Source organism: Sinocyclocheilus anshuiensis, unplaced genomic scaffold, assembly GCF_001515605.1.
Source record: "Sinocyclocheilus anshuiensis isolate Anshui unplaced genomic scaffold, SAMN03320099.WGS_v1.1 scaffold1626, whole genome shotgun sequence".
Lineage (NCBI taxonomy): Eukaryota > Metazoa > Chordata > Actinopteri > Cypriniformes > Cyprinidae > Sinocyclocheilus > Sinocyclocheilus anshuiensis.
Genome location: NW_015547254.1, coordinates 775414 through 802550, shown reverse-complemented (window position 1 = coordinate 802550; position 27137 = coordinate 775414). Strand labels below are relative to the sequence as shown.

General features: G+C 36.9%; 1 protein-coding gene across 2 annotated transcripts in view; it reads left to right on the top strand.

Annotated features, from left to right (window-relative positions):
* Nucleotides 1–25933, top strand: part of LOC107701675 (phospholipid-transporting ATPase IB-like) — a 48557-nt gene extending 22624 nt beyond the window's left edge. Inside the window, exons 24-36 of one of the 2 annotated variants that reach the window (XM_016503737.1) lie at nucleotides 6285–6457; nucleotides 9544–9727; nucleotides 9978–10088; nucleotides 11853–11927; nucleotides 12673–12795; nucleotides 13280–13358; nucleotides 13456–13517; nucleotides 16122–16178; nucleotides 17327–17434; nucleotides 20034–20122; nucleotides 20247–20351; nucleotides 23739–23830; nucleotides 24743–25933. In XM_016503737.1, coding sequence (XP_016359223.1) covers nucleotides 6285–6457; nucleotides 9544–9727; nucleotides 9978–10088; nucleotides 11853–11927; nucleotides 12673–12795; nucleotides 13280–13358; nucleotides 13456–13517; nucleotides 16122–16178; nucleotides 17327–17434; nucleotides 20034–20122; nucleotides 20247–20351; nucleotides 23739–23830; nucleotides 24743–24837 — 1353 coding nt within the window. In that variant the 3' untranslated portion in view covers nucleotides 24838–25933. Of the gene's footprint in view, nucleotides 1–6284; nucleotides 6458–9543; nucleotides 9728–9977; nucleotides 10089–11852; nucleotides 11928–12672; nucleotides 12796–13279; nucleotides 13359–13455; nucleotides 13518–16121; nucleotides 16179–17326; nucleotides 17435–20033; nucleotides 20123–20246; nucleotides 20352–21471; nucleotides 21514–23738; nucleotides 23831–24742 lie in introns of those variants that run through there. The other variant, XM_016503736.1, reaches the window with a different exon arrangement.
* Nucleotides 25934–27137: the final 1204 nt, after the last annotated feature.

The window sequence follows — 27137 nt, the reverse complement described above, 5'->3', positions numbered from 1 at the left end:
GGATGCCCCCCCCCCCCCCCATTTAGGCTTTATGTGGTTTCTATTAACTTTTATGGCAAGAAAGGAACTATCAAGTGAACCATTCCTTTAAAATTCTTATATAGTGAATCTAATCCAGGTTATTTATTGTTCATCATATTTACTGAAAGGATATAATATTGTTTGAAATTTCAAAGGGCATTTGAAATAAAAACAAAGCAAAAAATATGCCATTAATTCAGATTAAAACAGGGTTGTTTTTGCTTTTATAAAATATTACCAGAAAGTAAAAAAAAAATAATTATATATTTAAAACATTAATGTCTTTACTATCAATTTAATGCATCCTTGCTGAATAATTTCTTTAAAAGATATATATAAACTTTTGAATGGTTATGTGTGTGTGTATATATATAATTCTATAATATAAAGTAATTCTATAATATAAAATGTGCCCTTTGATAGGACAATATTTGGCCGAGATACAACTATTTGAAAATCTGGAATCTGAGGGTGCAAAAAAATCTAAACACTGAGAAAATTGCCTTTAAAGTTGTCCAAATTAAGTTATTAGCAATGCATATTACTGATCAAATATTAAGTTTTGATATATTTACGGTAGAAATTTACAAAATATCTTCATGGAACATGATCTTTACTTAATATCCTAATGATTTTTGGCATAAAAGAAAAATCGATAATTTTGATCCATACAATCTTTTTTTTGGCTATTGCTAAAAATATACCCCAGCGACTTAAGACTGGTTTTGTGGTCCAGGGTAACAAATATGTTTTTTAAATATAAGCCATAGCCCCTTCTGTGTGTTTGTGTGTGTGAATGTGTGTGTGTGTGTGTGTGTGTTTGTTTGAGAGAGAGCGACCTCACTGCCTTATGCTGTTTATGACACAACTGCCTTGCCGCTACACTGCCATTGAACAGATAAGGTGACCTGTCATGTCACAGCAGTTGGGCTGAATGTCTCACTCACTTGTGTGTATGTGTGCGTATGTGTGCGTGTGTGTGTGTGTGTGTGTGTGTGTGCGCCTGTGTGTGTGTGATTTCTCTATGAATGGAGAATGTGATCTGTGATATGTAACACCAAAGGGGCCTTTCTCTCTACTCTAAATATAAATGTGATAAGATCCCTTTCGCAGGAACCTGAGAACACCACAAAGCTGCAGTGTGTTTGTGTGTGTGTGTGTGTGTGAGTGTGTGCGCTTGTACAGTAGTCTTTTCTATAAATGTGTGTTTATGAGAACATGTACTCTATTCAGTTCCCAGCACAAAGACGTACAGAAAATAACATTTAGCTTGGATCATGAAATACTTTCACTTCTGATATCTGTCAGGGAATGACGTAGAAAAGTGTACAGCACATCCAAAATAGGGGAAGTCTGGAGTCTAAATGAGTACTTAATGGGTAAAACACTAGTTTTCTCGAGAGTGCTCATCAGGATTTCTAAGCAAGAGGTCTCAAAATTACAGAGTAACAATGAAACATGGGACGTTGCCTGTGCATCTCCAGCAGTTGTCCAGTAGTCTCTGTCCACTCAACCCATCCTGTCAATCAAATATCTCTTTAAAGGGGTCATATGATGCGATTTCAATTTTTCCTTTGTAAAAATCGATGCTTTTCAGAAAGGCGGGGCATAGAGGAGAAACAATAATATACAGTATGTGGAAAATAATAATTATTTTTTTAAACTTTAAACCGCATAAACACATTTCATTACACCAAATACACAAAATAATGTTCTTTTTAGCAACATCATATGACCCCTTTAAATCTCATCACCATCTGAACTCATCCAACACACTGACTGCATCTCACATCATTTGGGAGACACTAATTTTGCATACTATATAGCAAGGGTTCCCAACCTTTTTTTTTTTGTCAGTTGAACCCCTGGGAATGTTTGTTTGTTTGTTTGTTTGTTTTATACGTTTGTTTATTTATTTATAATTAATACCCTAGATATTTGAAGTAATGGTTTAATCTTTTGTTAATTTTAATAAATAACAATTAGACTAATTTTTTAATTTTACACATTTAAAAATATGAGGCATTTTTGATTGCCAGTTCACACCTTTAAATGCATAAAAAAATCATCTACTATAATACAATTAAATATTTACAATTAAAGTTGCTTTCAAAATATATTTTAGTGGTAACAGTTTTTAATATGGCTCATTTCAGTAACATTTTTAAATTCATTTGGTATCAATACTGAACAATGAACAATACTCATACGAATATATTTTTAATTATAGTATATTGTAGTGTATATATAGTTGTATTTTATATAATTATATGTATTATGTATTTCATGTATTAATAAATATTGAACAACATTTTTATAAATATTTATTTAATAAATTTAATATATATAATATTAGTAATTATATTTCATGTATTAATGAATATTAAACAAAATTTACACATATATATATTAATTTTATACATTTTTAATTAACATTTTTTTTTATAATTTCTAATCCTACTAATGAATGAATTTATTCGTTTTTGCGTTTGTAAAGTAATAGCATGGTTATAGTCTGTAAAACTGCATGTCTTACTGTAATGCAGGATGAATTCTGTGTTCAGTGTTTTGTTTGTCCCGGGATTAAGATTTGGTGACTGTTAGCGGTTCCCATGGACACGGCGCTGGCAGCCGTGATAGCGTGAGGTTTGACTGGCACGTTCTTCAGGCTTATTAGCACCTCTGTGTTGGAGTATTAGGATGTTTACTGCAACGCGAAGCTAATTGGTCACACACACACAAACCCACTCATACACAAACATTTAGGAGGTCATTAATATGGTCATTTAATTGTTAAATAAATAATATATGCAAACAGTCCTGTTAGTCCCAGATAAAGATTTATAAACTCTGACACATTGACACATCCTGTCTGAAGTTCAAGAGTTAATAATAAATCAAACCAGCCGTAAGTGTCTAATGGAGAGAGAGCGGAAAAGAGAGAGCTGTCTTTAATAATAAACTGGGAAATGTAGTTGTTAATGAATTACCAGTAGCAGTTTTCTTAGACCACTGTTTATACACTAAGACACAAATACTTTTTGCGTTTCAGCACTCCCTTGATCCATAATCGGTCTTAATTCTTCCATTACGTTTCTGTTTTTCTTTCCCTCATGTTTTCCCGGGAAAGGTGAAAGCAAACAGGAATTCCTGAATGAAAAGATAAACACACACACACATTAGCAGGCTAAACATGTTCGGGTTGAGCTGAGGAGAGGAGATGAGGAATCTTGATGGCTGATCTCAGCTCTGCTATAAAATGTTTCCAAAACCTCAAGCTGCCTCCCTCCCCTGCCTACATAGGCAGCTGCCTTCTGAGGGAACATCCTAACCACCTTGGAATGCTCTACATAGACAGAAACTTAAACACAGGAGACTCAGTTTGCTATTAGTTTCAATATATTAGCATGTTGCTAAGCTAACAATTCAATTATCATTATAAGCATACAAATACAGACAGATAATAAATAAAATATCCAATTTCTATAGGCTATTTTCAGCATCACTTTTCAGTGTTGAAAGAAATTGTACGTTTATTAATGTTTCCTGTAGCTTTGTCCACCATCTTGAATTTATTATTTGTTTTTCACTGAGCTCACTCTTGTAAATAATTACTTTATAAATATATAAAATATATTTACTTTTAAATGATTATTGAATATATTGATATTGATTATTGAATTATAATCAAATGCTTTACATATGTTTTAGTTTAACACATCAAAATTAAGTGTACTTTAAAGCATGATAAAACTATCATTTAAAATTTACTTTAAAGTAAAACTTTATATTTTGCGTTATTACAAAGTACATTTTTAAAAAGTGTTCTTAAGTGTATTAAGTCATGAAAGTACACTTAAGTGGCCTTTTATTTCCAGTACATGGACACGGCGCTGGCAGCCGTGATAGCGTGAGGTTTGACTGGCACGTTCTTCAGGCTTATTAGCACCTCTGTGTTGGAGTATTAGGATGTTTACTGCAACGCGAAGCTAATTGGTCACACACACACAAACCCACTCATACACAAACATTTAGGAGGTCATTAATATGGTCATTTAATTGTTAAATAAATAATATATGCAAACAGTCCTGTTAGTCCCAGATAAAGATTTATAAACTCTGACACATTGACACATCCTGTCTGAAGTTCAAGAGTTAATAATAAATCAAACCAGCCGTAAGTGTCTAATGGAGAGAGAGCGGAAAAGAGAGAGCTGTCTTTAATAATAAACTGGGAAATGTAGTTGTTAATGAATTACCAGTAGCAGTTTTCTTAGACCACTGTTTATACACTAAGACACAAATACTTTTTGCGTTTCAGCACTCCCTTGATCCATAATCGGTCTTAATTCTTCCATTACGTTTCTGTTTTTCTTTCCCTCATGTTTTCCCGGGAAAGGTGAAAGCAAACAGGAATTCCTGAATGAAAAGATAAACACACACACACATTAGCAGGCTAAACATGTTCGGGTTGAGCTGAGGAGAGGAGATGAGGAATCTTGATGGCTGATCTCAGCTCTGCTATAAAATGTTTCCAAAACCTCAAGCTGCCTCCCTCCCCTGCCTACATAGGCAGCTGCCTTCTGAGGGAACATCCTAACCACCTTGGAATGCTCTACATAGACAGAAACTTAAACACAGGAGACTCAGTTTGCTATTAGTTTCAATATATTAGCATGTTGCTAAGCTAACAATTCAATTATCATTATAAGCATACAAATACAGACAGATAATAAATAAAATATCCAATTTCTATAGGCTATTTTCAGCATCACTTTTCAGTGTTGAAAGAAATTGTACGTTTATTAATGTTTCCTGTAGCTTTGTCCACCATCTTGAATTTATTATTTGTTTTTCACTGAGCTCACTCTTGGGGAAAAAAATACATGTACTTTTAAAAAGACTACTTGGGTATTAATATATGAAATTAATTTACGAATATACTTAAGTGCAAACTGAATGTAATGTTTTGAAACACTTAAATGCATGTTATTTACAATTAAATGAAAATGTATTATAGTTCAAATTTATATTAAATTTCAGAATTCTATTTTTTGAAATTCATTAAAGTGTACTGACGAATGTACTGACCAGCATTTATGGTAAACTAAAATAAACCTTAATGTAATTCTATTGAAACTCATCTGTCATATACATTTAATCTGCAAGTAGTTTTTAAAAAACATACTTTTAAGATTAGAAATACACTACAAGTGCACATTCGGTACAATTAAGCGCCATTCACATGGACAGCACAGTGCATTCTGGGATAAAGCGCACATATTATGCCTTAAAATACTACTTATGTAGCCAGCTCACTGAGTTTTGGAGCAGCGCAATAGTTTCAGCCAGATATTGATTGGAGTCGGCAGTATGGAGTGAATTCATCCTTTGTGTTACACGAAGGCTGTCGTAGCACTGACAGATACTTCAACAGCTGCGTTCATTTATGTTTGTGTGTGCATGCGTGTGTGGCCACCAGCGCCGTGCCTCGTTGCATGCTGCTTCGTCCACATGGTTCTCGTTACAGATTGAAGGATGTTTGTTTTCTCTATTAGTGATTCTGTCCCATTATCAAGATCTCAATCAGAAACCGCCTGCAACCACAATTCAATAACCACACGCACATATTTCACCTTCTCTTTTTATCTTTCCGTGTCTTTTCATCTCGTACATGCATTCATGCGCACATACATGTTTGCCTACTTATCTAAATGTAGACCTACCTGTTGTTTTTTATAAAATGCTAACTAGCTAGCATTTAGTTCTTGACAAAAACTCGACAAACTTTCCTTTCCTTTCTTCCCTTCCTCCTTAGTTTATCATATTTCTCTTTCTCTCTTCCCATATAAAGTTCTTGTTGGCCAACAGTTCATGCTTTTGAGTCCTTTAAGGGCTTAGAGTGTCTCGGGTGACAGGATGATGTGTAACAGGTGTGTGTGTGTGTGTGAGATTGTAGCGCTAACAGCCCCAATGACACCACTTAAAACATCCCCTTCAACTTCCTTTGGCATTACGCTCTTGCTCTGATATGTGCGTGTGATCCGTGTGTTTGCGTGAGAAGTGTGTGAAGTGTACTGTTAGGGAAATAAATGTGTGCTGGCATGTTTCTCAGTAAAGGATTTAAGTGGTTTTATATAGCAATAGCAATATACATGGTATAGAAATTAAACCGTAAAACTGACAAATATTAACATATTATGCATATTTATGGGTTTTTAGTATGTGTGGTCATAAATGTTCTCCCTTTCTTGCCCCCCCAGGCAACCAGGGCCACACTAACAGCTCATTGCTCCTCGCTGGGTGACTGTCTGAGGAAGGAGAATGAGTTAGCGCTCATCATAGATGGACAGACACTGAAATACGCCCTCTCTTTTGAAGTGCGTCAGGCGTTCCTCGACCTCGCACTGTCCTGCAAGGCCGTCATCTGCTGCAGGTACTGTATATAGACACAAACACACATAAAAATCCTCACAAATGACGCATGTAAGGTTACAAGATTTTTATTTTAAATAAGAACTTCATGTGCATAAGTCTCAGTTTGCCCACCATATAATTGCATTGTTTAGGAGAAACATTTAAGATATTAAAGGGATGTTCTCTGGGGTTTTTATTTAATTTGGGTATTAATTCAGGCATTAGCACTGAACAGCTCTGTGTCTGTGTGTGTGTGTGTGTGTGTGTGTAAACCAAAAAAAAAAACTACCTTTATTTCTCAAAATGAGAGATTTTACTCTGCGTGGATGTGCATGTGTGTGCGTCTTTATGAAAGGTTGTGTCTTGCCTTGAGTGACTAAATAACTGCTGAAAATAAGCGCTTGGCTCCCGGAACAGAGAGGCTATGCGGAGGTAATGTAATATGCTGAGCTCTTTGCAAATGTCAAACTAATGACTCACTTACTGTCATTATACACTCACACACACTCTCACACACAGGTAGACAATGCAGTCTTTCACATCACATTGTTGAGTACTGTAAATGTTTATCTGAACATAATCTGAATATAAATAAGCGTGCTGTAAGCCTCAGACCGTTCTGATTCAATAATAAAGTGTGTTTCCATCTGTGAGAGGGAGTAATTGACTTGCTGTTGCATGAAGTCCATATCCGGACTGTGGTCTCCAAGGCTCTACAAACCGACTGAACCAACCCCTCCAGCACCCCCCACACTGTCCCGAACCGCACAAATCCTCAGACAACCAGCAGAGAGGAGCACAATTGTGTGTGTGTTGAAGAGAACGTTTGCATCTGTGTGTGTGTGTTTGTGTGTGTGTGTGTGTGTGTGTGTGCTCCATGCATGGTTTCCTGAGTTCACACTCTGTTTGTTTAAAGAGCTGCTTTAACCTTCTTATTTTCTGGTCAATTCCACCATGAAGAACATTAGCCAGCCTACTGCCTCAGATCTCCCCCCGGCTCACTGTGATTGTGTGACGTATAGTTATAGTGGAAAAAGGGTGGAATCAATCAACAAAATGACAAGAGAAAATGCTTTGGGGGGGGGGATTTGTCTTTTCGATTTTCGATTGTTATGAGTATACCATGCCCACGCTATTAGGCAGATCATACGTCTCTAGTAGCTCACACTTTTCTGGTCAATTTTGAAACTTTGTATTTGCAGCACTTCTAATGTTACAGGTCTATGGAAGCCCATTTCCGCCACTAAATAAAAAATAAAACGAGGTAATTGCGACTTTTTATCTCACAATTCTTATTTTGTCTTCTCAGCATTGTGTGATATAATTATATGATATAAGTTCATATCTTGCAATTCTGACTTTATAATGCAATTGCGAGTTATAAAGTCAGAATTGCGTGATAAAAACACGCAATTGCGAGAAAAAAAACTCAGAATTGCGACTTTATATCTCTCAATTCTGACTTTATAATGCAATTGTGAGTTATAAACTCAGAATTGCGACTTTATATCTCTCAATTCTGACTTTATAATGCAATTGTGAGTTATAAACTCAGAATTGCGACTTTATATCTCTCAATTCTGACTTTATAATGCAATTGTGAGTTATAAACTCAGAATTGCGACTTTATATCTCTCAATTCTGACTTTATAATGCAATTGTGAGTTATAAACTCAGAATTGCGACTTTATATCTCTCAATTCTGACTTTATAATGCAATTGTGAGTTATAAACTCAGAATTGCGACTTTATATCTCTCAATTCTGACTTTATAATGCAATTGTGAGTTATAAACTCAGAATTGCGACTTTATATCTCTCAATTCTGACTTTATAATGCAATTGTGAGTTATAAACTCAGAATTGCGACTTTATATCTCTCAATTCTGACTTTATAATGCAATTGTGAGTTATAAACTCAGAATTGCGACTTTATATCTCTCAATTCTGACTTTATAATGCAATTGTGAGTTATAAACTCAGAATTGCGACTTTATATCTCTCAATTCTGACTTTATAATGCAATTGTGAGTTATAAACTCAGAATTGCGACTTTATATCTCTCAATTCTGACTTTATAACTCGCAATTTTGACTTTATAACAGTGTTTATAACAAATATTCAGTGTCGTAAACAGGTTTCCATACAGGTCTCTGTTTGGTTAAGTATTTATGTTGTAGCATTTCTCATTTGTTGGGTAACAGCTGCTAAATGAATAAATGGTCATTCATTTTCGTTAATTTCGTTAACACCTTCCATTGGGAGATTATATTGTGCTTCTCTGTTTCTACGAAGTTTCATGATTAAATGTTTTCTGGGCTTACAAAAAAGTGCTGTGGTGATATCATGATTTGTTTTAATACCCTGATATCATTTTTATTTTTATTTTTTTTATTACACTATTATTTTGTTTTTCCAGAATATTGTAGATAAGCTACCAGTGGAGTTACCAAACTATGACTATGATAACTAGATAATTAGGAACAATCCACCAACAATACTTATGAAATGTAAAAAAAATAAAAATTTGAACGTGTGTACAAAGACTGGGCTAGCAGGCTAATTGGCAGTAAATGGTAAAGTGGTACAGTATTCTACTGTAAGCTAGTACACTTTAATAAAATTAAGTGATTAATTTCACAATTTATATCTTAAATACTGGTATTTATGACACAACTTAAAGAAATAGTTCTTCTAAAAATGTCAATTCTGCCATCAATTGCCATCACTTACCTACTGTAATGTTCTTCCAAACTCAAGATTTTTGTTCAGTGAAGGTATTTTTAATATTCTCTCATTATGTTTGTCCATCCATTGATTCAAATCCATGCATCATAAAACATTTTTGTAGGATTTCTAATCAGGCACTGAATAGAGTACCCATAAAAAGTTCTTTCAGCCAATGGAATCACTTTGCCGTCCAAATTGTTCATGACACCAGACCTCTTGGTCACTTTACACTTCTCTGTTGCTGTCTAATGATGTTGTCACTTTAATGGATAGATTCAGACATTATTGACACACATATAAAGCAAATTTGAGAAAATTGTGAAGTTGTATAGTACTTGTTTCCTGGGGTGTAACTTCTGTCATGTTTTTCTTTCAGGGTGTCTCCGCTGCAGAAGTCAGAGATTGTGGATATGGTGAAGAAGCATGTGAAGGCCATCACGCTGGCTATCGGAGACGGAGCCAATGATGTGGGCATGATACAGACAGCACACGTGGGAGTGGGCATCAGTGGGAACGAGGGCATGCAAGCCACCAACTCATCTGACTACTCTATAGCTCAGGTCTGACACACAAGCACACTCATGTAATTCATTATTCTGTGGCTCGGTCACACACACACACACACACACACACACACGCACACACACATCTCATCTTATCTTAAAAAATGTAATTACACTACCACAACACAAAACACACAGCAGTCTTCTGCCCACAGCGCTGTTGTATCCGGGTAGCTGCTCCTGCAGTAATGGTTCACATGTGTTCCTGCGGGCAAACTAATTCTTCTCTCAACCTCACTCTCTTTAGTTCTCATACCTGGAGAAGTTGTTATTGGTTCACGGGGCTTGGAGTTACAACCGGGTCACCAAATGTATCCTGTACTGCTTCTACAAGAATGTGGTTCTGTACATCATAGAGGTATGTACATTAATCACAATGTGTAAGACTTTTAAAGGGGTAGATCACTTAAAAATTACAATTCTGTCATCATCCGTCTTCATGTTTTTCTTTCTTCTTTAAAACACAAAAGGAGATTTTAGACAGAAAGTTCACGCTTCCCTTTCCATACAGTGGGTTTCATGCTTTGTTTGAATAGCAGAACAAACTGACTAAATAGTGCCACGTCTGACATTAATGATACAGAAATCCTCTGGTATGTGTTTTGTTGTGAGATTTGATAGCAACAGTGGATGGCAGTATTTTCAGAAAATGCAAATTTCTCACACAAAGCTATAAAATGACTTCAGAAGGCTTGAAAGAAAACCTGGAAATATCATGGAATTTTAAAATTGCGCATACAATACTCAGGGGCAAGGAGTATGTAAAAAAAAAAAAAAAAAAGTATATATATATAATTACATTTCTAAAATATGTTTGAAAATAAATACTGGTAAAATAAATTCATATATTTTATTTTTCTTTTTTTATATAGAATACAGTGTTATAAATACACGATGTTATAAATACACGCAATGCATTTCAAGAAAGTCATACATGTTTGGGATGACATGAGTGCAAGTACATTTTTCATTTATTTTTGGGCAAACCTTTTCTTTAAACCGCATAGTTTTGCCTTTGGAATGTGTTGTACTTACATGGCATGAGTTCAGATCACTTTTTAAAGAGAGTCATCAAATTAGCCCTGATCCACACACACACAAACAAGCTCACACACTGTTTTTTTTTCTCTCCTTTTGCTTGCCTTTTTTCACACCGACACCCTTGCGTACATTAAGTAGACTGCTTGCAGCTGTTTATGGAAGTGTTTGACAGTGATAAATGAGATGCCCCCTCTAGTCTCTGCTTTCCATCACACACACACACACACTCTCGCAGACACAGACAAAGAGCCGCTGACCCCTATCTATAGTGGCTGGGTCCTTCCAGTTCAAAACTGTATACCAGATACACTGTCATCCGAGAGCTCTGTAAGTGTGTGTGTGTGTGTGTGTGTGCGTGTGTGCACGCTAGGTAGAGTGTGAGCTTTACTGACAGGGTCACCGTTCTGTGTGCTGGAGCATTTGTCAGCTGTGCCACCCCCTAAAATGGCAGCAGGTGCAAAAACATGCCCCCCTCATTCACCCGAGGACTCTGCCTATGTGTGTTGGAGTGTGTGCCGATGTGTGTGTGTGTGTGTGTTACGGGAAGAGCTGGGTAAAGGTTAAATGTGCTGGAGCATTTGTCAGCTGTGCCACCCCCTAAAATGGCAGCAGGTGCAAAAACATGCCCCCCTCATTCACCCGAGGACTCTGCCTATGTGTGTTGGAGTGTGTGCCGATGTGTGTGTGTGTGTGTGTGTTACGGGAAGAGCTGGGTAAAGGTTAAATGTTTAGATGTCTCTATATTTGTGGAAAGCGATTGTCCATGCACATCTGTCCGTGTTTGGGGGAGAGGGGCGTTTTGGGGGTCTTACTGGGGATTAGCTTTCAGCAAAGAAGAGCTTTAAAGGTCAAAGTTCACAGACTGTCTTTGTCTTCATAGCAGAGGCATTGTGGGGGATGGACAGCAAGTGTACATGTGTATGAGTGTGTGTGTGGAGGCTTTTGTTTGTATGAATTGGCCTCTGCCTTAAGTTTGATGTTGTGCGAAAGTATTTTACTAGAGGGTTTCACATCTCTCTTTGTAGTATTGTTTATCTTAATTTTTGTATTTTTAACACACTTCCACCTCTCTTTTCTTCAGCTGTGGTTTGCGTTTGTAAACGGTTTCTCTGGACAGATCCTGTTTGAGCGGTGGTGCATTGGCCTGTATAATGTGGTACGTGTATGTGTGTCTGTCTATCTTTATAATTTTTAACATTTTATAGTCAAACATTCCAAAAATCTAGTTAGCTGCCTACCTATATAGCATTTTAAGGGTTTGGTAGCATCCAATGTGTCATTTATAGAAAAGACAATCCCAGAATGCATTGAGGCAAATGCTGTGAGAAAGTTCATCCAAGTTCATCATTTGAATTTTAATGCTTTTGTTTCTTTTAATGTTTACTTGATCAAAAATACAGTTAAAAAGAGTAATATTGTGAAATATATTGTTTTAATATATTTTAAAATGTTAATTATTTGAATAAATAGAATAGGAATACAAAGTTTAAAAGAACAGCATGTACTGTATTTAAAATATAAACCTTTTGTAACATTTTAAATGTCTTTACTATCACTTTAATCAATTTAATGTGTCCTTGCAGAATAAAAGTATTAATTTCTAAAAAACATAAAATAAAACTTTTGCGTAGTGCACATATCAACAGTAATCTATAGTTATGTCAGTGAAAACATATTTCACTCAAAATATTTGAAAAATCCACCAAAAACCACAATAAAATGTGGAATGTTGTTTGCTATGTATTTTTATCTTTATTAGAGTATGGCATAGTTAGCTTAGCATGCTAATGGTAATCCATTGCTATCAGAGCATTCCAAATCATGTTCCATTTTGGTTGTGCTTTGGATACATTCTGTATATGTAATATACTGCAACACTTGAATGTTCATCTGTTTTTCAGATCTTTACTGCTCTTCCTCCTTTCACACTGGGGATATTTGACCGGCCGTGCAGTCAGCAGAACATGCTACGATTCCCTCAGCTGTACCGCATCACACAGAACGCAGAAGGTTTTAACACTAAGGTACCAAGATTTCAGTAGTCGATACAAATGCACAATTTCAGCCACAAATTACTCATACTGACACAACAAATACCTTGAGACTTATAAATCTGTCTGCAGTGAGTGTCAGACTGTTATTATGATCATCACGCTAGCCTACATCCTGTGTTATAATTGATTATCACAGTCTGATGTGGTTAGCAACATCAGCGTATTGTGTGACTTGAGACTTTCCCTAACAGGAGTGCAAGAAACAGCTCTGCTTCCATCCAGATAATAATGAGCTTCATGAAGCTGAAATAAGAGAGTCATTCATTTATAGCTGAGGATCAGTGTTTGTGTGTGTTAGAGGTGATCTGGGGGACATTGCACTCACTAGCTGTGCAATTGCAGAGAAACTGTTTGTGTGGGTGGGCTGTGTGTATCTTGGCATTGGTTTGTCTTGACTTACTTTCCCCTTCTCCTGTTCCTGCTTTCTGTCCCTCCCTTCCTCTCTCTTTTCCAGGTCTTTTGGGGTCACTGTATAAATGCTCTCATTCACTCCATTATTCTCTTCTGGTTTCCACTCAAAGGTCTGGAGCACGGTAACTATCGCAAGCACTCACACGCACACATGTAGACCACTCCAGCTCGAGTGTGTAAACTGTTGAGTATATTTCATCGCCCTTTTTGTTTCTTCAGACACTCCCTTTGACAATGGCAATAGTGTCGACTACCTGTTCGTGGGGAACATCGTCTACACGGTGAGTTGTCAGCGTGGCATTTACTGCGCTGTAGCTCTCTGTCAATGAGAGGTCACACATCATTTCCTTGCTAGTGCTGTTATTCCGTTCGTTGGCCGCCAGTGTTTACACTGTAAACTTGTTAATGCCTCTTTTTGCTGGCTATTCTTGAAAAAAGTTCTCGTGAAATTATCCCACAACTCAAAGCAGAAACGACAGGAACTCTGTGAGGAAACTGATCAGAACCGACAAGACCGCTCACCATTGGCTTTTGTGGGCAGTTTATGACTGAAATTCTGCATTTCAAGTCTACCATTTATGGTTCTAACAGTCATTTCACTTATTTATTGCTTTAAATGCTTGGAATGGTTCAGTTAGATCTTTTTCTGGCCTTTTAAAAGTTCATATTCTGTATCAGTAACTACATTTTAAAAAACAATACATTTTAGTAACATTTTAATGTGTTTTTTTTTTTTACTAAAACAAAAAATATTAACTATACATCTAGGGATGTAAAAAAAACAAACATATTTTCATAATTGACTCTTTGGAAAGTTGTCCTAATTAGGGTTTAAAAACCCCAGGGGGTCTGTGAGTTGATGAAAATGTAAAATCAGAATAAATAAATATATTTTTTTTTTAAATAACAACAATTTAAATAAAACACTTACTATAAAAAAGATTTTATTTGTTTACCTGCATGTGTCATTTGACCATTAACCAACATCACAGAACCGTGAACATGCAAATGTGTTGTTAAATTATTGAAATATTAACTTAAAACCTCAGGGGGTACTCAGGGGTTCGGCTCACAAAAAAAGTTGGGAATTCCTGATCTAAATAAATTATCAGTCTTAAAGGGATAGTTTACCCAAAAATGAAAATTATCCCATGATTTACTCACCCTCAAGGCATCCTAGGTGTATTTGACTTTCTTTTTTCAAACGAAGCCAATCAGAGTTATATTAAAAAATGTCCTGGCTCTTCCAAGATTTATAATGGCAGTGAATGGGTGTTATCTATTTTCAATAGTCCAAAAGAAGTCTGAAAGAAGAAAGTCATACACCTAGGATGCCTTGAGCGTGAGTAAATCATGGAATCATGATTTACTGATTCCATGATTGAAATGATGAATGATGAAATCATTCATTTTTGCGTAACCTATCCCTTTAAGGAAGCCCTGTATAGTAGGGCTGGTTTATAAAATAAGACCCTACACCAATCACACTTTTTTTTATTGGTTCACCTAGATCTTGTTCTTGTGGTTAAAACCTGGATGGAGTGCAACAGAATGGAACACTACACAGGGGTCTTGAGACACATTTTTGACACCCTGCCTTAAAAGCAGAATTCTCATTGCCCTTTAAAAATTTCACAAAATGGAAAGCAACTGCCAAAGATATCTGTCTGCATATGTACGTAAACCAGCATTTGAAAAATAACTTTTTACTACACAAAAATCTCATAATCCTAACATTGCTCATACCAATGTTTGAGGTCCAATAATTGCCTTAAAGTCGATGGTTTTGTTACACAAGCTGTTTTAAAGATATAGCTGTGCATTTTCAGAGAGAAGGTTCAGTGTGCTAAAACTCTCAGACAAGTTGCATCTCTTCATTAATTTTAAAGTCACAAAGAAATGGCAATGAAAGATCTTATCTATATTTGATGTACAATAGAGTGATTGGATTTAATGGATTATTAAAAAACACAAAATTCCATCAAATATTAGTTAACACGACAATTTGTTAAAAAGTCTAGTTACGCTAGTTGACCAGTCTGAACCCAACTGATCTCAAATGACAACAAAACTATTTTGAATGTTTTTGCTTTAATTACGTTATCAAAGATCCAGTCAGTATGTGAGTCAGATTCTATAATTGTTTAGGCAAATAATTAATTACACAGATTCTCTCTCTTGACTCTTGAAAAAAAATGCAGTTAGTTCATCATTTCATGAATCAGACTACGCTGATCGGGCTGCATGTTTGATTTGCGTGCAGCCTGCAAAGAAAACGCTCAGATGTGTCTCATTGTTTCACAGTATTTTTCCTAATCACATTAAATACAGAGTGCAACCCCAAAAAAAACATCTTTTCATGCCACTTTTCATTCTCTAAATCACTACTATTCCCTCCCCACTAGCCAGTCAATGAACTCTATTTCGCATATAGCTCTCTCTGTTGTTGTGTTGTGCTTTTGGCCATCCATTATAAAAATGAGGCCATGTGTATGTGTGTGTGCAACCCAGACTATTAAATACAGTACGTTGGGGTTTTTGGAGGCGATACTAGACGCTAGCCATTAAAACAGTAATGAATGAGTCCCATGGGGAGTGAAGTCATTGTGTGCTGGTATTTCTGTTCCTCGCAGGCTTCTGTGTGTGTGTGTGTGTACGAGTGATTACTTTAAGGGCTAAATGTGTGATTGTGTTTTAAAGCAGTGTGCGTCGCTAGAGGCGATAGTAAGGCGATGCCTGTGTGAAAGCCCTCATCTGGTTTTTTGAGTTGAACGTTTTACCAGGATGATGAGTGCATATCATTACTGTTATTTATGACTCTCTCTCTCTCTCTCTCTCTCTCTCTCTCTCTCTCTCTCTCTCTCTCTCTCTCTCTCTCTCTGCAGTATGTAGTGGTAACTGTATGTCTGAAAGCGGGTATGGAGACTACAGCATGGACAAGGGTACGTCAGTCCCCATCCTCCAACACACACACACACACACACACTCCTCACCGTCTGCCATCTGAGCCCAAAGCAATGAGCATATATCTGAAATAAAAAGATGTCACATTTATAACATTTTAGAAGCAAATTTATTAAAATAAATTATTGTCTTGCCTTGTTGTCTAAAAAAGTCCAAGTTAAGTGAGTTCATGCTTAAAACAGGAAAAAATATGTCATGGGCTAAGAAAAATTAAATGTAAATTTTGATACATTTTTCAGAAAACAAGATTCAATATCTTAACTTATTTAGCATGATGTGAGAATTTTTACATATTTGTACTGGAAAACGAGACGAAAATACTTTATATTAAATATTAGAAAAAAATTTTTTGCAGTCTATGAAAGTGCTGTCTAATGTATTGAATATTACAAAGCATTTGTTATGTCTGAATGAAAAGATCACATTATAGAACAATTTGCACTTTATAATGTGTCTAATTTTCACTGCAAAAATGATTTTCTTTCCAAGTATTTTTGTCTTGTTTCCTGGTACAAATAATTTAAATCAAGATACATTTGCTTGAGAAGCAAGATGATTAAAGATAGTAAGTCTAGTTTTCTGAAAAATGTATCAACATGAAATATGTTTATGCTTAAAATGAGAAAAATGAGAATAAAATCACTGAATTTTTATTATTTTTTCAGAACAAAGAATTATATTAAGTCATCTTGCTTAATTTGAGAATTTTTAGATATTTGTACTGGAAAACAAAACATAAAACTGTGTAAGACATTTTATTTGCAGTGTATAAAAGCACTGTTTAATGCATCAGATTTATTCCATTCCATTTGTTATGTTTGAACTGAAAGGAGATCACATTATACAACACTTTGCACTTGACATTATGCATCTCATTCTATAGGAAGGTCTTATATATTCTGGGAAGTGCTTTAGATCGATGGGGAACATGCTGCTATGTCAGGACATTTCTTTGTCCTGCTGCCGTGTGTGTTGAGGAGACGTCGACACTCCTCGTCTGTTCAGCTGTCCTCACACCAGATCTTGTGATGAAGTAGAGCGGCCTTGGAATTCACACGGTGTCCATTACAGTTGAAGAAGTCTATATTCAGTGTGAAACTGACCATGATCTGTTTTTCTCTTGTAGTTTTCTCATTTGGCTGTATGGGGCAGCATGGTGCTCTGGATGTTGTTTATTGCCGTCTATTCTGCGATCTGGCCAACTATTCCTATAGCACCAGATATGTTGGGCCAGGTGAGTGCAAATACACACACACCTGCTCATGTTTGTGCTTTCTCACTCAACTCCTGTATCTGACTGCTGCCCGGCGCCTGGACGTCTTGCTCTCTGGGTGTTCCGTGTCAGATTTATGGTCCGCCGTCCCATTTCGCAGTCTCCCTGCACCTGCCACACAGTCACCCGAGCCCCTGGCTTTTACGGCCTATCCTGGAAGTGTTGACTTAAGCGGGTGGGTTGGTTTGTGGAATACTCCAGAAAGGTTTTTTGCCCTGCCCCCACAGGGATATATACAGTATACACACAGTGGCTCTGTTCCATAACGTAGTGAGTCGCCTCGCTCTCTGTTGCCAACATAGACTGCATCCTAACTGAAATGGAACATGCTAAGTACTAATTTGAAACACTCTGTAAAGGCTAGTACGTTATAATAGTAACACGCCTCGTGTAAATTGCATGGGAGACTTGACTCAACTGATAGAAATTGGAGATTGGTGTTAGCATTTTACTACGCTAACAAATCAACACACAAGTAAGCATATCACTCACAAAAATTGAATAAAATGTCTTTATTTTATTTATATATTTTTTGTTTAAATTATTACATTTGTATTATCACCTTTTATTATTGCATTACTATGTATTTATAACCAACATTTCTCCTCTTCAACCCCTTAAATAAAAAACATATATAAAACAATATATACATATTTTTAAAAACGATTCATACTAAATTGTTTATAAGAGATTTTTATACATAATTAATGAAAATATGTGTAGAAAAAATGTGTGTATGTGTATATATATATATTTCTGTATGTATTTTTACTTCAAAAAATTACATATAAAACAAAAAAATACATTTTATATTAATTATATTTATAATGAACATTTTATGTATTAATGCTATTCCAAAAATATGTAGAAAATATGATTATATATAGCATATTTAAAACATTATTATATACTTATTTATATACTTGAAGAAATGTTTAAAAAATTGTATCAACACATTTCAGTATTGTATTACATTCATAATTAGCATTTCTCTTCAAAAAAGCCCACCCTTCCAAAAATGATATGTATATGTGAAAAAAACATAAAATAATAAGAAAACATAAATAAAATTTGTTTTGAAAATTACATGTATTATGAATATTTGTTACATATTAATAAGAATGTTATATATTAATAATTTATGTTTTTAATTTTTTTTATTACATTTTACACATTCACAGATTTTAGTATTATCACATTGTAGTATTATTCCTATAATTATGTTTTTTTTTTTTTTCTTGCTTTGTCCACCATCTTGGATATTTTACAGAGTGATATTTCAGTTCTTTCAGGGATTGTAATACATACATCTCAGGAGGCAGCATAATTGAAAGTGTGCCTACGGTGCCTTAAAATGCTACATACGGGGGCGACTCAATAGATTTTTGAACAAAGCTAGTGTGTGCGTGCTGTGGGAGTGTGGAGCGGTCGGTGTGGTATAGAGCTCTCTGAAGCCCTCCGGCCCATTAATTCGATTTGTGTCAGAAATCAGGAATGTGCTCAAGTATCACCACAGCTGCTCTCTGAGAGAGAGAGAGAGAGAGCGAGAGAGATGGGACATCCCTCGCTCTTTACCCTGCAGCGTTGGCTTTTCTTTCCCCTCTCTGTCCAGCCATTCATTTTTTAATCTCTCCATCTCTCCATGCAGGCCAAGCTGGGAGCACACATTGCATGTTTTTCCAGCACTGTATATCAGTGTGTGTATTTTTGTGCGTCTGCTCGTCTGGGGTCTGGGGGTGTATGCGCAGCTGTCGCGAGAGGACGCCGTCTAATGGTTTTCAGAGTCTAGTAGACTCCATCGGTGATATCAGCTGTGGAGGATCCTTAAAAGTGGGATCACTTGATTGCACACCGTGAAGTTTTCTTCTGTCTGTTAAAATAACATTAAAAGTTACTTCAGAAAAATATATTCCTGTAAAAGTTTTTTCTATCAGATCGATTAATACTAACAAAGTGGAACAAATATAATGCTCTCATACTAAAATATAATGAAATATCCATAGATTGATCTATCAGCTATCAACCAACTGACATTAGAATAGATAATTTATTTGTCCTCGGAGAGGAAAATCATTTTCACAGTCGGTGCGCATAAAACACAAAGACAACTGCACAGTACATATGAACTTATCACAATACAATAAAAAAAAATTATAAATAAATAAAAAAACAACAAATTAAAGAGCGTAAGATGATGGCTGATTTCCTGTGTGTTTAAAGCACGTATAGCTATAGGAACAAAACTTACTATAGTTAGTCTTCCTGCACATAGGTAATGTATAGTATTAGTCATTATATATTGTTTGCTTTAAGAAGTGACTCATTAGGATGGAAAAAGACACTTCTAATTGGGCCATTAAACAGAGACGGGGAGGAAGAACTAGAACAAACAGTAGACAGTAGCGGTAGGTAAACGGGGTAATTGAACTCTCTCACAGGTCAGAGGTGACGCAGTCAGTCAACAGCTGTTGCAAGGAGAGGGAAATTCAGCATTGATTGGGTGTTGCGAGGTTTGCAGAGCATTGATTTCAAATTGATAATCTGTTTATCTTTATTTTAGGCTGGCAGGGTGATGCAGTGCTGGAGCTTCTGGCTGGGCCTGATACTGGTGCCAACAACATGTTTACTCAAAGATGTGGTGTGGAATGCGTGAGTAATGTACCACACACATACACACATCAGTGTATTTATGGAGAAAATACAGTGTCATTTGACAATATGTATTAGTCTGACAGTTTCTCACTTTGTCTTGCTTGTGTATGTCTGCATGCAGAGGACGGCGCACAGTGAGGAAGACTCTTTTAGAGGAGGTGCAGGAACTGGAAGCTCGGGCTGTGGACCCTGGGGCAGCCGTCCTCAGAGATGCCAGCGGCCGCAGGTATGTCCCTGAATATGCCTTGATGTATACCCGCCTATCTATAAACTCCCCTGTAATACCTCAGGTTGATTTACAAGTTGTTTTAATATAGATTCAGGCAAATGCATAATTTCTTTTGGTTGTGTTTCTTAACATATTAGCTCCGTTTCAAAACTTAGTGAGCTGACTTGCTGCCTACATAGGCAGTTGCCTAATTTAGCAGAATACTAACTGTAATGAGAGTGACTGAACACAGGCAGCAACCTCATACAAACAGCAAAGTACATATGCTAGAGAAAATGACACAATACTTGAAGAGTAAATATAAATTGTATCATGGCACACACAAAAATAAGTATAATAGACAATTACAAAAATAAAATTTCTCTTGCTTTGTCCACCATCTTTTTTTACTTAAATATAAAAAAAAATAATAATTGATTAATAATATTTCTAATAATGTATTATTATTATTACTAATAATGTATAAGTATATATAATTGATAATTATTGACATACATTTTTTACATTTATATTTAGAAATTTATGAAAATTAATTTAATATGCGATTTTATAGTAATTTAGATTAATTTACAATTACATTTTGTTGAAAATAATTTTTAAATACCCAAATTTTGAAAAAAATAATTCATCTGCTTTGCTTGTTGCTGTACATTGTTGCTTTCTCTGTAAAGACAAAACTTGCAATGATACACTACCATTTGTCCAAAAGAAGGTATCTTTTTGAAACAGCCTTTATTGTCTGGCCTGTGATGCCTTAAAATACCTTCAGAGGAAGCTCACTAGGTTTTGGAGCTGATTGATTGTGTTCATGATTTGTTTATGTCCTAATGTTGTTTGTGAATTAGTTTGTGGATGTGTGTCTGTGAAAGAGACTGCATTTGTGTTCATTGTGATCAACTAACCCCTGCCTGAACACCCACAGGCCCAATGCTGAGGATTCATAGACTCATAGAGTCAAAGGCAGGCATGTGCAGGTAGAACCAGCTGCCTGAATCTCTCTGTAGGATGTGCAGTGACCTGTTTCCTCCTTCCCTCAACCTTCCTTTGTTCTCCATCATCATCATCTTACGACTTTTCTTTTACTTTTCTCTTTCCATTTCACGTTCTGTGATGTCAGGCGGCCATGAGTTGGTCAGGTTTGCCTAGCTATAAGCACTGGGTGTGTGTGGCTTCCTTAAGATCGTAGCTCTTTGCATGTGTTTGTTTTCATACTGTGTGTTTGTGGTTTTGAGGATGACTGCGTGGAGCGATTGCATGGATTTAACAGTTTAACCCAGAGATATTACTCTACATATTGCATTTGGTGTACAGCCCTATATGAGACAGGAACTTGGCAGACAGACGTGTAGTCTCATGCAGTTTTTTTGTAATACCTTGGAGTGTTTTGTGGTCTTTAGGCCACTAATTTATGGCCAGGGAGTTGACAGAATGGACTTCTAATCAGAGGGATGTTGGCCGTAAGCCCTGTTTGGGTTTACCCCCTCATTCCCCCAGAGCAGAACACTTAACCTCATTTGTTTCAGTAAATATCCAGCTGTAAAAAGCATAATGGTTGTAAGTCATCCTGAACGAGTGTAGAAATCCACTGAATGATTAAACGTCAGTTTGAATTGGGCGGTGGCTGACACAATTGAAGAGCATATCATAGGCGTTTACATTTGCAGATTTGTTTACCCAAAAAGACCCCAACTAGCCCTGCCGGACAAAAGCAAAGTATTTTCCAAACTCTAAGCCAAGTCTGGACTCATACGTGAGGGATGGTTTGAGGAAATTAAGTTATTGAAAATTTGATTAATCAAAACAGCTGTCTGATATTCGAAGGATTGTCCACGTTCCAGAGAAACGACAGAGGAAGAAAGAGCTCCGGTTACCAGCAAGCCTATGCGTCATTCCATCCTTTTATTTCTTTATTTATCCATTCATCATCCCCATCTTTCAACCGGTCATCTGTTTTGCAGACATAGTTTTCGTTGGCTGATGTTCTGCCATATCTCATATACTGTTGCCGAATTTTTTTTACAGCACAGCCAAATGAATGCCACGTCCTTCCCAATGATAACAGTGCAAACGGTCCCCTTCGTAGCACAATATGAGTTTGAGCTGTAACCTTGAGAAGTTTGGCCTTCCTCCATAACTGGTTTTCAGATCACTCTTTCTTTTATGGATGAGGGGAAAGATGGCTTTCATCTGATTTACAGGGAAACATCATAGACTGATTGTTCTACATGGAATGTGTTTATCAAAGATGGGGTCAGGCTCCCTTGATTCCTCTTCATTTCGAAACTGGCTGCAAAATGGCATCAGACTCAGTTTCCAGAATTGAAATTTTGCCATTTAATTTAGTAACCAGAGACTTCTTTATTGGCTGCATTAATTTAAGAATAAAGAGCTTTTGAACACTTCTCATATTGATCGATTTTGTTTGAAGGATTGGAAAGCTCGAGAATTTAGTGCTGTGGAAATATTCGAGGAGATGTTTTTGGATCGCAGGGCTAAGTTTAAAGTTGTTTAGGAGTGCTTTGGGAAGTCATTTCTTAGAATTGTGAGAGTATGTGGGTGTAAATGTGTGTTCTGCTCGAGTGAATATCATTAAGAGTATGTGTCGTTCGCCAGGATGGCCACGCAGCTGAGTAGAGGACTGTGTTATTGAAATGCATGTGATTTGACCTCTAGCTATCAAGTGTGTAGCATATCAGCCAGTAAGGCCCTGATCAGATATAATGCGTTTTTCAGGTTTGAAAATGCGAGGCGCACCGCACTGCCCTTTTTTTTTTTTGGTTGAATTTTTTTAATTTAGAAAACAGAAGTGCGCTGCGTTTTTTTTTTATGTTGCTAGGCAACCACCGAATCAGCTGTCCTGTCAGCTTAATCAAGGATTATAGCGCGAGTGCTCTAAAATCTTTAGTTTGCTGTTAAATAAACCGTCGTCATATTAGCAGAAACTTAAAAAAAAAATACAGCTCCGGGTAACCCTCGACAGCCACCACAAGTTCCTCCTCCACCATTGCAGTCTCCAGACGTTCCAAGCAACTGTAAACTTGTGTCACCACAACAGAAGGCCCTCCTCTCTATTCATTCGATTGGACAATGGGAAAAAAACGCGAATGATGTCGGGTGCTGTTCAGCTCAGAGTTGATTTTTTTTTTTTCAACTTCAGGCGCTCAGAGTGCTCCTACAAAAACACGAGGCGCAGCAGGCGGCTAAAATGCGAGGCGCCCGGGGTGCATAAACAGTGTGCAAAACGCTCACTGCCAAAAGAAAACAATTAAAGAAATTATTAGAAATTATTAAAGGTGCTTCTCACTGCAAAAAACGCGTTCAGTCTGATCGGGGCCTAACTGTGCTGTGATTGGTGGCTTAACCCATCTGTCTCTGTCTATCCAGTCTGAACGAGCGTGCCCACCTGCTGACACGGGTCTTCAGGAAAACGCCTTCCAGCGTGGGACGCTCAAACTCTGTGCAGCAGACTGTGTCACGTAAGTGCATGTTCCTCTTGTGCCTTTTTTTTTTTACACTTCACACCCAATGAGATCTGCAGAACCTGTATGTCTGCAACTGCAACAGAGCTGACAGCCTCATGAGATTCTTGTCCGAACTAATTAAAAAAAACTAATGTCACTTTGATTAATCAGATAAAACAGCCAAGTTTTATTTTCTGTATTGTATTGAAAAAAAAAGTTTTCCACATAATCCAAGTTTGAAATCCTTGTGTGGGATAAAAACTAATTTGTTTTTGATATCAACTTGATATAAATTTGATATAAACTGTCTTATGCTCATCAAGACTGATTTTTTTTATCAAAATGGTAATATTGTCAAATATTATTACAATTTTAAATCTTTTTATTTTATTTTAATATACTTTAAAGTATCATTTGTTCTTGTAATGTCAAATCTTTATATATAAGTAATGCCAAGTTATGCTGTGTTTTTTTTTATTTCTTGTGGAAACCATGATATATTTTTCTTCAGGATTCTTTAATAAATGTGAGGTTCAAAGGCATTAATTTTAAATGGAATTTTTTTGTAACATAATAAATGTATTGACTATGACTTTTAATGTGTAGTGTAAATATATGATTATATATATATGTATATATATATGTATATAAATATATATATAAATGTATGAATTTAAACTATACTATACATTTAAACACATAAAATGTTTGAAATATAAATGTTATATTATAAATTATGTTTATCCTCCATTTTAAAGCTGCAACATTGTGGCTTCCTTTTTTCAGACCCACTTAAATTATTTCCATGATAAGTGTTATCTATTCGCCACTGCCGCCCTAATATGAAGACAGTGAGTGCTTTGATTGCCACACATGCAAATATCCCTATAGTAAAGGCTAACAATTGTTTTCTCTCTCTCCCAATAGATGGATATGCGTTCTCACAGGAGGAGCATGGTGTGGTGTCTCAGTCCCAGGTTGTTCGCTCCTACGACACCACCCGTCAGCGGCCCAGTCTGTAGCTGTAGCTACAGCTGGTAGAGACTTTAATGACAACTGTGCTGGGTGATCCTGCTGTGGCCTTTAAGCTGAACTAAACTGAACTGGGCACAGCTAGCGCAACATTCGGCCGAGCTACATAACACACCGCCTCCCGATGAGGGAGTGGATTTATAGGAAACAGGGTTGGGTTGGGTTGGGCGGGCATATTCTCACACCAAAACGGCCAGTCGAAATGCACTAGACATGAATGGACAGGCGAAAAGAGCCAAGTAGCATCCAGAAACGCAAGCCAGAGACAATGGTGTCTGTGTCACAATCACGAGTCACAAGATTGCTGCATTTGGTTCTATATCGTGCGGGTGCGTGTTTGCATCTGCACTTTCATGTTATGTGAGCGTATATATCAAGAAGGATGTGCATATAGCTTGTCTGTTGCACTCGCTCTTATCCGTCATGTGTGTGTGTGTGTCGGTTGTGGGGCGGCTTTTTGTGCTTCTCAATGTGTCTGCATGTGTGTGTTTTTGTTAAGTCCTAGCGTCTGCGTCACCAGAGATCGGAGTTTGGCATATCTGTCATCACCACTGCGAAGCAGTAGGGGAGGCCACTCTAAACAAACACAAAACAGCCACCCACATGCACACTCTGTTTGGAGGAATGCCCTTTGCAGACCTGAGATGGGGGAGGTGTGGCTTACAGATGCCGCAGACACACGCATGCACCCACACGCATGCACTGTTCCCATCCAGCGAGGCTGCCAAAACACACAGCGATTCCTCTGAGGTGGAACCCCCACCCTGCAGCATGGAGCTTCCCAGCTTACCACACACACACTAATGCACCTTCTCTCGTTCTCTGTCTCATCTAATCTACTACTTAATGGCGGCCTCTGTATCTTAGTACTCATGTTCTCTCCGTCTGTGCCTCTATTTTATTCTCTCTCTTTTTCCAGATCAGCAGTCTCAATGTCTCCTTGTTCTCTTGGTCTAGTTATCCTTTCATTCCCTCTCTGTTCCAGTCAGTGGCTGCTGTGGATCACAGCTGTAGCTTTTGCTTTGTCCGCTTTCACTCAACCTGTCAGATTTCTGGACTGATTTGTCAAATAAACTGGACTTGTGACTCTGTCATTCTCTTTTTAAGCCTGTTTTTTGCCATGTTATTGCTGTCCTCTAGTGTGAGTAAGTTAATATTATTATTTTTCAGTTTAAATTTGTTGATTCACAACTGTATGACTTACTTTCTTCTGTGGAACAAAAAAGGAGACATTAATAATGTTCATGCCGCTCTTTTTTGTGAATTGAAAGCATATGGTGAGCAGGAGCTGTCATATATATACCTTCACGTCAGAGGCTTCACAGAGCCTCCGACTGCGCAGGGCCCAGAGGTGTACCTTGTTTCCCTCCTTCTGGAAACAGTAGTTATATGCATAACTCAATGTTCCCATTCAGTCGGTTCACTCGGTACAACACATGACTATGGGACATATATTCACACCATGCAAAGTCGCTGAACTAAACAAAAGGGACCAGCACCGCCACCAGTGTTGCCAGACGTACGATAATTATCGTATTTGTACGATAATTTTGACCTCTGTACGATGTACGATCAATAATGAAAAAAAAATCCCATAATGTACGATAATTTCATAATTTTATGACAATTCAAATGATGGTAGTTGTAGTCATAGGGCTTCTATATTCATACACGAAATCAGCTCATTACAGACACTCTAAATTAGCTCATGCACACCTCAGAGTGTGTTAAGAATGCAGGAGGGTGCCCTGCTTTAAAGCCAAAGAGCACTGTTGTGGTCCATGATGGCAAGAACCCCCTCAACATCTGGCAACACGCAGGCTTCCGATGACAGCGGCTCAGATGTGGAGTTAACAGCTAAAGTCTGTCTACACTGGACGCGACAAAGCGAGTGTTAAAAATCATTTTAATGCATCATAAATAGAACGAGGCATCAGTTTACTGTCGGGGATGTGTCGTGTCGCATCCAGTGCAAACAGTCACTGATTATAATAGTTTCTATAGTATTTTGTCACACTGCTCGCGTCCAATGTAAACATGGTACGCCTAGTTATCTATTATGGTAATTTGCAGGTTGTGTCAGAAAGTTGTTGGTTTAGATAAATAGCTGTATTCTGTATGTTTGACTCGTGTACGATAATTTTCTTCCAAATACGATAATTTTGAGCTTCTGGTACGATACTTGGACATTTCCAATCTGGCAACACTGCAAACGCTATCAGGCATTACAGGAAAGACGAAATGAAAATGACATCGAAGCTTTTCTGAAGACAGTCGGTTCTTTTCAAAG